General features: G+C 40.9%; 1 protein-coding gene and 1 long non-coding RNA gene across 5 annotated transcripts in view; one reads left to right on the forward strand and one right to left on the reverse strand.

The window, feature by feature from the left end:
* mtcl1 (microtubule crosslinking factor 1) overlaps window positions 1-13,301 on the forward strand; it is a 45,897-nt gene that overhangs the window by 23,876 nt on the left and 8,720 nt on the right. For 3 of the 4 annotated variants that reach the window (XM_077515740.1, XM_077515756.1, XM_077515763.1), the window contains 8 exons: window positions 4,023-4,148; window positions 5,851-5,955; window positions 6,702-6,929; window positions 8,033-8,146; window positions 8,492-8,659; window positions 10,774-11,049; window positions 12,009-12,326; window positions 12,543-12,622. In XM_077515740.1, the coding sequence (XP_077371866.1) occupies window positions 4,023-4,148; window positions 5,851-5,955; window positions 6,702-6,929; window positions 8,033-8,146; window positions 8,492-8,659; window positions 10,774-11,049; window positions 12,009-12,326; window positions 12,543-12,622 (1,415 nt within the window). The remainder of the gene's footprint in view (window positions 1-4,022; window positions 4,149-5,850; window positions 5,956-6,701; window positions 6,930-8,032; window positions 8,147-8,491; window positions 8,660-10,773; window positions 11,050-12,008; window positions 12,327-12,542; window positions 12,623-13,301) is intronic. The other variant, XM_077515750.1, reaches the window with a different exon arrangement.
* LOC144015631 (uncharacterized) lies at window positions 5,475-7,617 on the reverse strand. Its single transcript, XR_013282776.1, has 3 exons — window positions 7,509-7,617; window positions 6,645-6,945; window positions 5,475-5,963 (listed from the first exon to the last, which is right to left on the reverse strand). It is a non-coding gene; the product is annotated as an uncharacterized LOC144015631 (long non-coding RNA).

A 13,301-nucleotide genomic window follows, 5' to 3' on the forward strand; every position in this document is an offset into this window, starting at 1 on the left:
TGATCATGCTTGCATTTGCAGAATGGCAATTATTGAGTTTGTAATGTAAACAGTGTGACACCATAGTACAACAAGGAAGAATAAGGTGTGTTGTGGTGTGATCTGCGAACATACCCGTTAACACGGTACGAACGCCGTTGCTTCTTGTCTCCGATTGACGTGGTACTCCAACAAAAGTGTGCTGAGAAGAGGGATGGTATGTGTCAGATATTTTGGAACACTTAACAAGGGCAACACCAAAAAAAATGCAGACCATTCCAAACAGACGTTCTGCACTGCTTGTTGGGAAAAGAGCTCTTAGCCAGGTGGTGAGAATCTGATGAATTAATCACCTTTTGGGGGGCCTTAACATACCTGAAAAACTAATCAATTTTTGCAAGCACCTAGTAAAGAATGTATCACAGTACCAGTAGTTTAACGGACACAAATGGGAAGGTAGGCATGTCTATCATAACAGGTTGCGCAAAAAAGTCTCAAGGTCTTTTGCCATATAATTGAAAAGGAAGTCAGACATTTTGGTTCCAAGCCATTTTGGAAATTCCTACAAAGAAATTGGCCTAAATGAGCCCTAACGGTGAACTCTACTAGGTAGACCCAAATGAGCTCCAATCAAAATTAGGTATCCTAGATCACTGGTTCTCAACCCCGGTCTTCGAGTACCCCTATCCAGCCTGTTTTCCACGTCTCCCTCAACCAACACAGCTGGGGATTGTTATCAGGCTTCATGCAGAGCTTGCTGATTAGCTGATCGTTTGAAACACCTGTGATGGCTGTGGGAGACATGGAAAACAGGTTGGATAGGGGTACTCGAGGACAAAGGTTGAGAACCACTGTCCTAGACAGATGGGACGTAAAATTGATCACTTTTTTTTTTTTTTTGTCTACGCCATCTAATGTGAGAGTAGCATTGTTTCAAACTTTGATCATTTCAAGGATTTGCCATTCGGCCCGTTCAATTAGGTTTGAAGTCTTAGAACAGGCTTCCCTAATCTTGGTCCTATAGGGCCGGCACCCTTCAGATTTTAGATGTTTCCGAACTTTCCATCCTCCAAACACACCTGATTCATATAATCGGCTCATTAACAGAAGCCTGATAACAATCCTAATCTTTAAAATCAAATGTGTTTGAGGACAGAAACTTTAGAATCAGTTGTGTTGGAGGACAGAAACATCTAAAACCTGAAGGACTCCGACCCTTGAGGATCAGGATTGCGGAAGCCTGCTTTAGAAGAATCATGTTTCGATGCCTGTCGGGAGCCACCCAGCTCTACCACGCTGGCACCGCTGCCCATCCTCCCTGCCGCCATCACGTCCTGCCGCCGCCACATTGCCATCTACATCTCCATGCACATGCTCCCCATAGAGCGCCGCCTCGCTTGCCGCCCGCACGCACTGCCTTGCCACTTGGCCGCGGTCCAACCGTCTTTTAACTTGACTGCATGGTGGATGGCTTCTGAAAAGGCCCGCCTCTTATCTCTGTGGCTCTTAATGGGCGTCAATGTTTTGTGTTTGTACGTTGTCACCAAGGAGACAAACATCATGTTGTGTGTCGGCAAACAAAAAGGCTCTAATGCAGGGTTGCATGATGAAGGGAGCTTGTCGGCTTTCTGGAATGTTCTCCAACCGCCCAGGCCGAGAAAGGAAGCTGCCTTCATCCCCTCCCACTCCTCGTCCTCCTCTTCCTGCAGAGCTCACTGGCTGTGTCCCGGTGGAGTTGGGTGGATTCTGCACTTGCTGCTCTCACAAGTTTAAAGCAATCAGGCCTTCAGTCGGCCTTAACTCCATCATGATTGAACAAAAGTGGGGCGAGATCTCACCATATTTGTTTGCTTGTTTGTCAAATTATATCTTAGCAGGACACTTCCTTGTTCGAAAAGGACAGTGGGACGGCACCGTTTTTGTTCCTTGGGCGAAGGGAAACAATTCCGTTATGAGTCAAATGACAAGAGATGGCAAACCCCTAAACAAATGGAAAGTAATTGGAATATTCTGTTTCTTAGCTCACAGGCTGCGTCCTGGTTCATAGAGAATGATGTAAGGACGTATGACTATCATTTGTCTTCTAGTGTTAGAGGGGGTGTGTGAGGGTACTATTCCATCAGTCGTGGAGTCAATGGAGATTCTTTGTGTATTCTTGTCCCTCTGTTGGCTTGCAGACTACTTCCTGATTCATGGGCATAGGACGCTACCTTTCTTTTCGGTGAAGGTTTTCATTTTGACTTGGTCAAAAAGAGGAAATTAAGTCATGGATCAGCGCTTTTCTGTGTACTTGTTAGCTATCAGGCTACTTTCTGATTCATGGAGAAACACATAAAGATGGAGGACTCTACCACTGTCTCCTTCTGCAGAGGGGGACAATTTTATTGTGACTCTATCTGGAGACAAAAGTCCTCTAAAGTGAAATTTTCTTTTTTTCTTTTTGCTATGTATGTTAGCTTGGAGGTTACTTCCTGGTTCAAGGAAGATAGCATACTATGATAAAAGTGGGATTTTGCTTAATGGGCAGGTGTAATAACTCCATAGTGAATGAAACCTAAAAATAGAAAATGATTTAAATGAATTCCTCAAAGTGAAAAAAAAAAAAAAAAAGTAGGGTTGATTCGTTTGTCAGCTATCAAGCCTACTTACAGGTTCAACAGGACTGTACCATCTCTGACATCCACTCAAGGTTTCTCTACAATGTTTAGAAATGCCCGTTTTAAAAGTTTAAACCAAAATATATCACAAACTATGATCCCCAAACACTTTAAGAGCATTTCAAACTCATTTTACAAGTCAGGACGCTGGCATGTATACTGTACTTGGAACCCGTAAATATATCACAAATCACTACTTTGCTATTGGCTGTTTCATTCTATATTTGATACATGGATACTCATTTTTTTTTCAATACATTACATTAAAAGGTTTGCGGTCACAAAGACAATGTAAATGAGCCCAACCTTGTGAACACTGGTGTATACTGCAAATCACTACATTTAGTTTGGTACTAATTGCCCCTTATTTTGAGCATCTGCTTGTTACCAACTGAACAGCTGTTAACTTCCACCTGCTAATAGCGATCCAGAACTTTCTTTGCATCATCTTGAGAAGTTTACCACCTTCCTTTCTGCATGCCTGTCACTTGCCCACTACTGGAATCTTCCGTTCACTACCGCTACTGTTCACTATCAAGCCGTCCAGCCCATGTGGCCTACGCTAGCTACTAAAAAGCAGGGTGTTTAGGATGCTACAGACAGAGCACAGAAATGTGTGAATAGGTGCAAATGATGATTCAAATGGTGAGTCCTTCACTAAATAGTTAAGTAACAGAAAAATTGGGAAGGGAAGTTTGTGAAGGAAGAAGAAAGGATGTTTTCATCATTTGGGTGACTAATACCATGCTAGCACATTAAATTGAAGCCTACAAAATAAGCTGACTTTGATGCTAACTATCTCCCTGCTTTGTACAACTTGCGAGCATGTTGAGCGGCCATTTTGTTCCTGATCACCTCTATTGGCGGGCTCACTTGTCGCACTGCACCTTTTTTTTTGCCATGGTTACTTCTCAAGCCCGCTGCTTTGGTTTGGACTCACGTGTCCGTCATTGCATGCGCTTCATAACAAGTCTTTTGCATTCTTTCCACCCCCAAACCACCTTAAATCTCCCCTCCTTCTCAACCCACCCCTTCCCCCTTCAGATGTTCCAGCCCGCCATTTTGTTCATCCTCATTCTTGTCCTCTTCTCATCTCTGTCATACGCCGTCATCTTTAAGTTGGTCTTCCTCTTTGCGCTCTTTTTTCTACTGTAGTCTGTTGTCTTATTAGTTAACCCCGACCATGCCCCATTTTTGCTGTTATTCATCAGCCATTCACTGTTTTTTCTTTCTGTGTCCTGCTCGCGGTCTTTCTTCCTCACCCGCTTTGTTGTCCTCTTGTCTTTTTTTGTCCACCTGCCACATCACCACAATCTCCTTCACCACCCCCTCCATACCCTCCTATGTCCACTTCCCGAACCCCCACCCACCCCTCCTCACTCACAGTCCGGTCAGAGGGATGAGCTGGAGTGGCGCGTAGGACAGGAGCGTGGTGTGGAGCCGCACAACCAGAGCAGGGGCGGTGCTGCGGGACTCACTAGGTACCACAGACCCCTGGTTTTAAGAGCAGAGGTCAGTGACGCCCACCCGTTACCTGTCTCCCTCTCCCTCCTCTAACACTCCTCTTCTACTTGTTGGACTATGTGGGCACTTGGACTGCTATTATTATTTCCCTCAATAACCCACAAAATCTCATTAAAAAAAGTTTTTCTCCACAAAAATGTATAGTATTTAAAAACATATTTTGATAAAAGTTTATTTTTTTTCTAATAAACTACTGTATCATCATACATTGATGGGAAAATATTGTCAAAAAATATAAATTATATTATATTTTCCATTTAAATATTTTTTTCCCTTCAATGTTGAGGTTTGGCACCTACGGAATAGTATTTTTTCGGTATTTTTAAATCTTTTTTTGGGCAGTGGGTGGAGTGGCACTGGTACGCACATGTTACGTCAGTTATTCATGCAATTTCCTAGTCACAGGCCAGCCCAGTCCATGTCCCCCACAAATAGCGGGGTTCCACTGTAACTAATAAATACAAAATACAAAAATAAAATACATCACGAAGAATACATTTTTGTTTGAAAAATAGTACTACAAATCACAAGTTTTAAAAAAAATCACAAAAATTTGAGCAACAGCAACAATATGATTATATATTTGCATATATTGTATATTCTTATTAAGTCATCATTAATTTATATAAAATCTATACACATAATGTGCCTTACTAGTTTAATTTGGTCCATAACCATACTCATAACTCAAAATACACATAATTGGAGTCGTTTTTCCCCATTGAAATTAATGTAAAGTGCCATTAAAATCCGTTCCAGCCCCCCAACAAAAAAACAAAAAATTGTCATGGGTTGTTTTTTTTTTTAATAAGGAAAATAGTACTTTGTAATATTGTACCCCCCATAAATGTCAGACCACTAATAGATGTTTCATATTCTCTACAGCTAAGTAAATAACATAAACCTGAGAACATGTTCAAATATGGCAACTAATAATGTGGCCTTATTAATATGAAAGTACTGTATACATTTAAAAAAAAAAAAAAAGAAAAAGAAAGAATATTACTTACATGTTAAAAATATATTTCTGAACACTGGATTACACATTTTGACATATGATGCTTATTTCAGTTCAGCTAGTGACTCAGGTACACTTTTCAAGACCCACTGCCCTCTACCACCCCTCACTTTGCTTGCTTTCCCGCTTCAAGCGATCTAAAAACTTCATGACTTGGCTCAACTTTTTTCATCAAAAGTTAAATCACCTTTTCATGATGTGAGTTCACTTTAGAATACAATAGGTTGAATGTGATGTAACAATTACAGCACATCTGCGTGTGCCCCTTCTGTAATCCCAGAGGTTGAGAGGGAACGAGGCGGGATTAACGCTGTGTTTGTGTGGCCATTTGACCGACAAGCCAGCTCGAAATGTGACATTCCCGAACTTCAAAATCAAACCAAACACTATCCTTAACTCTCCCGTTACATTTTTCTTCGGTACACCAAAAAATGTTCATGAGTCACTGTGATCTGCTGCGTGTTGACAGTTGTGCACCCTCAAAATAAGAAAGGCATATCCGCACTGTTTGTGTTAAATTACAGTAAAAATGTTCAAATTATGTGTCTTCAAAAATTTGAAATATTTAAAACAGATCAATTTAACACACAATATAACAGGAGAGTTGAAGGCCTTTCTCAATAGTGGGCTTAGTCACACATCAAATTAACATCTCACTTTTGTTGCACGCAGCTGCGGGATGCACCTGCTCTCGACATCCCGCTTCGTCCGGATCACGAACGACGGATGAGAGTCGCGATGGACGAACGGGACGCTCCAGTCGTCTCGCTGCCTCAGGTATGAACCTTAGCAACATGGAAAAAAAAATATTTATAATTATACATAATTAATATACACACTGACATTAAAGAGTTAAATGTAGCCCATTTCAACTCTGTTGCTAACCAAAACAGCATCATAATTAGCTTCAGTAGACTCTAGCATAAGGTCGCTCCGCAGTGCCATTCTGTCTCACTTCACACATGAGTATTGAAGACTTAACAAATGATGTCATTTGAACTCTGTTGCTAACCAAAACAACAACACCATTAGCGTCAGTCAGTAGACTCTGGGTTGTGGCTGTTCTGCGGGATTGTGTACCTCCACTTTTATGTTCCGTTGTTGTTACCAGTTTGCCTCAGTTTACACGCTGGCAATGAAGAGCCCATTTGCACTCAGTTGCTAACCAAAACAGCAGTACCTACTGAGGCATGTACAGTCTGTCAGACTAGACTATAAACTCTTTCCTGAGCAGTATCGAGATCATGATCTTACATCATGTAGAGCCATTAGCAGTTAGCCATTACCTGTTAGCCCTAATCCATTAACCTTTTGTCTTTGGCAACAAGCAGCATTCCAGTTGACTTGTATGGATGGATTCTTTTGTTTTAAACTCCACTTTTACTTAACTTAATTAGTGTAGACTGCGAGCATTTTTTCTGCAAAAATGCATTCCCACACCTTCCATCAAGTTATAAAATGCCTACCTATATGTTGACATGCAATATTTATTTCATTCGTCTCCGGTCTCTTTGTTTTCACAGGAGGATGAGCGTTCACATCCGGAGCTCCAGCGCCCGCGTCTGGAGCTGCCGGGCCTCCTCCAGGGTCCGGAAGCTTGCTGGGCTCAGGAGCGAGCTGCCCTGCAGCAAGAAGTTCGCCTCTTCCGACGCAACACGGCTATCTTCTACATGAAGCTCAAGTCCATCCTGGCGCGTTGGAGGCTCGGAAGCAGGGAGGGCGCGTCGCCCGGTGATGGCGCGCAGCCTGAGGCGAGTGGCGAACCACCTGGAAATTTATGTGGCAGGAAGTGTTGCTGCAGGAACTGTTTGTTGTCAGCATATCTCATGAGACCCTAGTTTAGTGAGCATCTCAATCTGGGGTGGCAAGCCTTCGTTGCTTAAGGGTTACATTTGACTTTTTAAACGGGTATATGAGACTGATCATTTGTAGGTGAGATTTAGATTTCATACGTTTCCTGTACAGTGTTGCCTTGAGATAGGAGTGACTTGACTTACAAGTTTTTTGAGACTGTCGTTTGGTTTGGAAAGTGAACACAACTCACTTCACAATACACACTTTGGCAAATAGTGAACAATTCTTCAAAAACAAACAAAATATTCTTCATATAATTTAATGTTACTTCCTGATGAACTTTACTGTCAAACTAATCATGAAATAAAGATGAATTCCACTAAAAACAATTTAGCCTTTTAAAAACAGTAGCCTGCCTTAGCCTATTAGTCCGCTAGCTTAATGCTAACGCTAATTAGCGTCTATGTTGCGGTGTTGTAATCCTTCAAACAACGACTTGCACACAATGTAGAAATTCAATATATAACAGTACTCACAGTCAAGTTTCTGTATTCTCTGTGAAGAAAAACTGACATAAGCTGAGAGGTGTTTAAGAAGACGTCGACGTATCATTGAACAAGTATTTCCGTGTGTCTACACTGCTCCCAGGTGGCCAAGGTGGGCACACCAAAAAGAGCAGCAAAATGGCCATTCAAGAGATGCAGTTTGACAAATACCGTTCAATTCTTTTTTTTAATTCTATTTATTTATTTCATTACTGAATGCTTTATTAAAGTCACGTCATGTTTATTTATATATCGAGTACAATATTATAAATTTATTGAATTATTGTTGTTTTAGGGGAAGGCTGGAACTGATTAATGGCCTTTCCGTTCATTTCAATGGAAATAGTTAATTTTGGATATGACTAACTTTTATTTAAAGAAACATTGTAGGCTACTTACTGTGATGTCCTCACAAAGGAGAGCCACATTTTCTAGGCTGCTGGTCTGTATGCACTATTTGACAGGATCATTAGGATGTTGTGAACATTTTTTATGGTATTTATTCATCCATGCAGGTGGAGAAGTTGGAGGGTGTCTCCGAGCTAGGAGGGATGATGCAGCAGATGGAGGGTGAGGGGTCTGCTGTCCCATCAGTGTCGCCCGATGGGCACCTGCAGTACCAGCAACAGGTAATCCCATAGAGACTGGATCTTGGACCGAACCAGTGTATGGATAATAATAATGTGAAATAAAAATCTAGAATTCACACACAAGCAGGACAGGATGGAACAATGTGGCTATTTTATTTTATTTTTTTAAGAATTATAATAAGCAAGTTTTTTATTTTTTAATCCGCTCATGGTGTAGTCTAAAAAAATAAAACTAATTTCAATTACATATGTTTTTATTGCAAAAATTAAATTTGTAATGTTTTTGTGCTTCTTTTTAAATATACACGACCATTTAAAATGTTCTTTAAAAATTCCATGTACGCTGTTTTATTTAAAATTGACTGACACCCAACATGTTTGCAGTTTGGGGAGAACCGGCGAATGCTACAGGCGCTGCGTAGCCTGCTTGAGCAGTTTCGGGAGGAGCTACGCGAGGAAGAGGCGCGGCGCTGCCAACTGCAGCAGGCCTACGCCAACGACAAAGCCACCTGGGAGGTGAAATGGGCTGAGATGAAGCGCCAGCTCGCTCAGGTACGTGCAGATGGCCGCTCGGCCGGGCTCGACCTTAAAGGAACCGAATGCGACGAGGCGATAGTGAACATGTTGTCATTCGTTCTCTCAGAGTGTAATTACTGGGATATCCATTCAGAATTAAGGTATGAAAAATAAATGACTTAATGATAATGATATTTTTTAACTAATATTTATGATTAAAAAACGTATTGACCTTATTTTATTAAGCTACATTATTGTTTTATTGTGCAGATTATTTATTATTATTTATTAGATTATAATATTATTATTATTTAGTCAACTCTTTATTTATACTACATCAAGTAAAAAAAACAAAAACACAAATATCCCTCAGAGATTGTGTGATAACACGCAGCAGTGGGAACCAATTAAGCAGGTTTTTTTTTTTTTTTTTCCCTGAGGGATTTTAGGAGGGCGATTATCCGTCCAGGCTCACTTTTAATCTGCATGGTTTTGCACACTCCGTATCCTTCCACGGAGCCACGGCGAGGTCAACGAGCGCCTCCGTGGGAGCTAATTGACTTAGCTCGCTCGAGTAGCATCTGCTCTCTGGCGTGCTGGTCTGCACAACATTAACAGTTTCATAGTCAGCGCTAGGAGAGAGACTTAAGGTATGACAATTAAGGAGTACAGTGATGCCTTGAGATACGACTTTGCTTTGTTCTGTGCCCATGCTCGTAACTCAAAACAAAACTGATTGGAAATGGCAAATTAATATACTGACCCCCCCCCCCCAAAAAAAAGAAAAACAGCAAAATTTGTTGTGATGTTTATTTTGATAGTGAAAAAAATAGCACACTATAATATTGTACTTTATAGAAACATTAGAGGTGGGCGAATCGATCCAAATATCTATATTAGGGATGGGCGAGTACCGATACCAGGTATCGGTATCGGGCCGATACCAGCCTTTTTTCAAGTACTCGAGTACTCGTGACGCAGACGAGTACAAGCGACCGATAGCAAAGGAGGAAGACGTTAAGTGAGTCCTCCTTGCCTGTAACTGGCGCTAGCTTGCAGCAGTTTTTCACCAAAACTTCACTGGTTTGGAAATACTTCAAAATTGTGAATCTTGAACTAAAAGAGCATTTTTGTGTTTTATTTTGAGCGTTAAGACTATTGAAGAGTGACTGTGCTGTTTTTTTTGGTCTAAATTAAAGGAAATATATTTGTTTAAAAATATCTTTTAGTGATTTTTTTTATTTGTCAAAATGTACTACTGGTATCGGCAGTTGGTATCGGTAACCGGTGAGTACTGAGGGTCTGAGTATCGGTATCGGTCTGAAAAAAATGGTATCGAACATCCCTAATCTATATTATTGATATCAAGTCAGTATCAATATTGGATCGATACTGGCACTGAAATATCGATCTAGTAATTTAGTTTCAGTTTGGCTCGTTTATGCACTGCTGCGGTTTGGTCAAACGGATAACGGGCATATCACAGTAGTGTGTTTCAATCACGTCCCATCACGTGACTTAGCATCTCATCTTTGTAGTAGATTGCATGAACACATACAGTATTGTACTTGAAAAATATATTTTTGGTATGTTTTATGTTTCATATTTGTTTTTCACTTGTTGCATGATAATCTTTAACATCTTGTTTATTTAGGTTGAAAAACAAGTGATGAAGGCAGCATTTTTAGTTAGATTTTGTGTTTGTAGTTTCTGAACAGTATATGATAAAGTATTTGTTTAAATTTCTTTTCTTATGATCACTTTGTGCATTTTGTTTAAGAACTTTCAAAAAAATATGTTGTCATGATTGGAATGGATAAATTATTTTCTATTTATCAATTAACTTTGTCCCAATTTTGTCTTTTGAAAAACAACAGAAAAACACTTAAAAGTTGAAATTTGATTGTGAATAAGCAATTCAATGATACAACTATCTTCATTTTTTTTTTAAATTGTATACTATAATTTTCAAAAAGTATCGATATTGGCGATACTGGCCCTCTATTTACTTGGTATCGAATCGACACCAAAATTTGCAGCATCGCACACCAGTAAAAGCCTGTTCAAGTCGTGCCTGTATTACACGTATCACAATCTGCCGGCAGCTGAACGGGGGCAACAGCTGAGTAATACCCGCGCGTGTCGTGCAGGTGGAGGAGGAGGCACGAGGAAGAACGCGAGGCCAGGCCCAGGGTGGCGAAGGCGAAACGTCATCCCGGGACCCCGAGTGGGCCCTGAAGCAGGAGCGTGAGGAGCACCGGCGCCTGCTGGCCGAAAGCCACAACACCTCGTTGGACCTCCGCTGGCGGCTGCAGCACGGCGAGAAGCGATGGAGCCGCGAGAGGGCCGAGCTGCTGGAGCATTTCGAGCGGCAGAGGCAGGAGTGGGATGGCGGCACCCGCGAGCTCCACCACAAGATGGAGAGGGTTAGGAGTCATTTAGCTATTTTTTTTCCCCCAAAGTTTACTCCTGGTAAAGTGGACAAATATGTTTACTTAATACAAATATGGTTGTATCTTTTAGTTAATTGATAGAGTAATTTTATAGTAATTTATTTGAAGTTAAAAAGATACAAGAGGTAATATTTCTGCCATTAGGTGGCATTAGTGTTTCATGTTGAATGTTGGTGACAGGAAGAGTACTTTTTCAGTTTCAAGTAAAAAGCAAAATTAATGTAAAAAATATATTAGGGGTGTCAGGCAATACATTTTTTTAAAAATCATAATTAATCACATTACTTCAGCAGTTAACTTACGATTAATCTCAAATTTTATATTTGTTCTAAATGTACAATGAAATATTTTTTCTAAGTTTTCATAGTTTGATTAATATAAAAGTGGAAAAAATGTTAAACTAATAGATATATGGCGGCATCTTTTAATAACTGATACAGTAATTTCAGAATAATTCATAAAATTGAGTAAAATTAAGAAGATGAACTGGACGGCAAAAAATTAGTATGATATTGATTTGTGTTGAGGTATTTTTTTCTGCCACTAGATGGCATAATTGCATTTTAAGACTCAGTTCATTTTTCTTTTCATATCAAGAGCTATCTCATCTTTAACATGAAGTAACTTGTGAAATTCTGCACATTTTTAAAATTGTAAAATACAACTTGACCCCAGTCTCCACAAATATATGCATTATTATTAAATGTATTACTGCTAAATTTTGACATTTACGTGTCTGCTGCGGTGTGACTGGAATTCCCCCAGTACACGCTTCCCAAGTAAGGAGGGCTCATTAATCGCGCGTTAAAAAATTAGTGGCGTTATAGGAATTTTCGCTTAACTCATATATATATTACAATTATTAAGAAACATAACAGGAAACAAATTATTATTATTCACAAAGAGTTCCAATACTTTTGTCCCCATGTCAGCTGCAGAGGGAGCTGAACTGCCGGCGAGGCGAGGGTCTCGAGGACAGCTCCTCATGCACTGGTGCCCGCTCCCCGCGTTCCCCACGTTCCCCGCGTTCCCCACGGTCTCCAGCACCCATCCTGGTGCCGCCCTTCCGTTCCCTCTCCGACTCGGACGCCGTGCTGGCAGAGCAAGGAGGAGGGGCTGCCGCCGTGCGGCTGAGAAGCCCGACGGAGAGCCCCTTCCTGGATGCGCTTTCTCTGGATCCCCTCGCCAGTCTGGAGGTGCCCCCGCCTTGCAGGCTGGAGAGCGAGAAGAGGTTCCCCTGTATGAAGGAGGTAAAGTGCGCAGCTTTGGAGATTGTCCTCAATGTCCACTCAATGGCCATAGGTGTGAATTTGTCCTGCGATTAGCTATGTTATGTTTGTGTATCTCTAAGTGGCACAATTCCAGGATTTGGACTAGGGTCTCCGCAGCCTTGAGAATTCCGAAGGGCCGAGAGTCAAGTTTAGAAAATGAATGGATGGTTAGTTATGACGATTTTTGTCCCGCAGGCCCTCAATGTGCTTTCCGAGAGAGAAGGAGCTCCGGAGTTGAACCCTGATGAAGACATGGCTGGCGGTAGTTTGCTCAGGTGAGCTTGTGGCTGCCACATTCACACATAATGTAAACAGGAAGTAACCCCACAAGATGATTTACAGTGCATTTAAATTTTGGGGTAATTTAGAAGACTCTACTAGGTTGGTAGTACCAGTATGTCCAGGGGTCCAGTAACGGACTACTAGAGTCAAGAAGTTCTTTGAATAGGGCAGTTTACAATTACGCCCCAAACTACTATTTTTAGAACAGCGCCAGTTGATTTTTGGACAAAAAACACAGGCAGGCGACTGAGGGAGTTTTTTCGTACGAGGCAAAACATGTGAACTGACTCCCTATTGCACCATAAATAGACTTAACAGACGTATTATTACTCAACTCAACTCAACTTTATTTATAAAGCGCTTTAAGAACAGGCGTCCCTGTATACAAAGTGCTGTACATAAACATCAGTTTTGCAGTAAACAAGAACAAAAGCAAACATTTTGAAGTTCGAATACAGAACTAATTTTTTTTTTTTTACAAGTTAATACATTTTACATCAGTGAATAAATAAGTAGTGAATAAAGAGATAAATAAATACAACAAACCTCTGCTGCTTTGATGTCTGCCGCTATGTGATTGGCGATGTTGTGACTGGGATCGAATAAGGGAGTTTCCAGAGGAATGTCTACGCTGGCTCAAAGCATATAAAACAGTAGTGATTTACGTGAAAA

This window comes from Festucalex cinctus, chromosome 1 (assembly GCF_051991245.1).
Source record: "Festucalex cinctus isolate MCC-2025b chromosome 1, RoL_Fcin_1.0, whole genome shotgun sequence".
NCBI classification, from domain to species: Eukaryota; Metazoa; Chordata; class Actinopteri; order Syngnathiformes; family Syngnathidae; genus Festucalex; species Festucalex cinctus.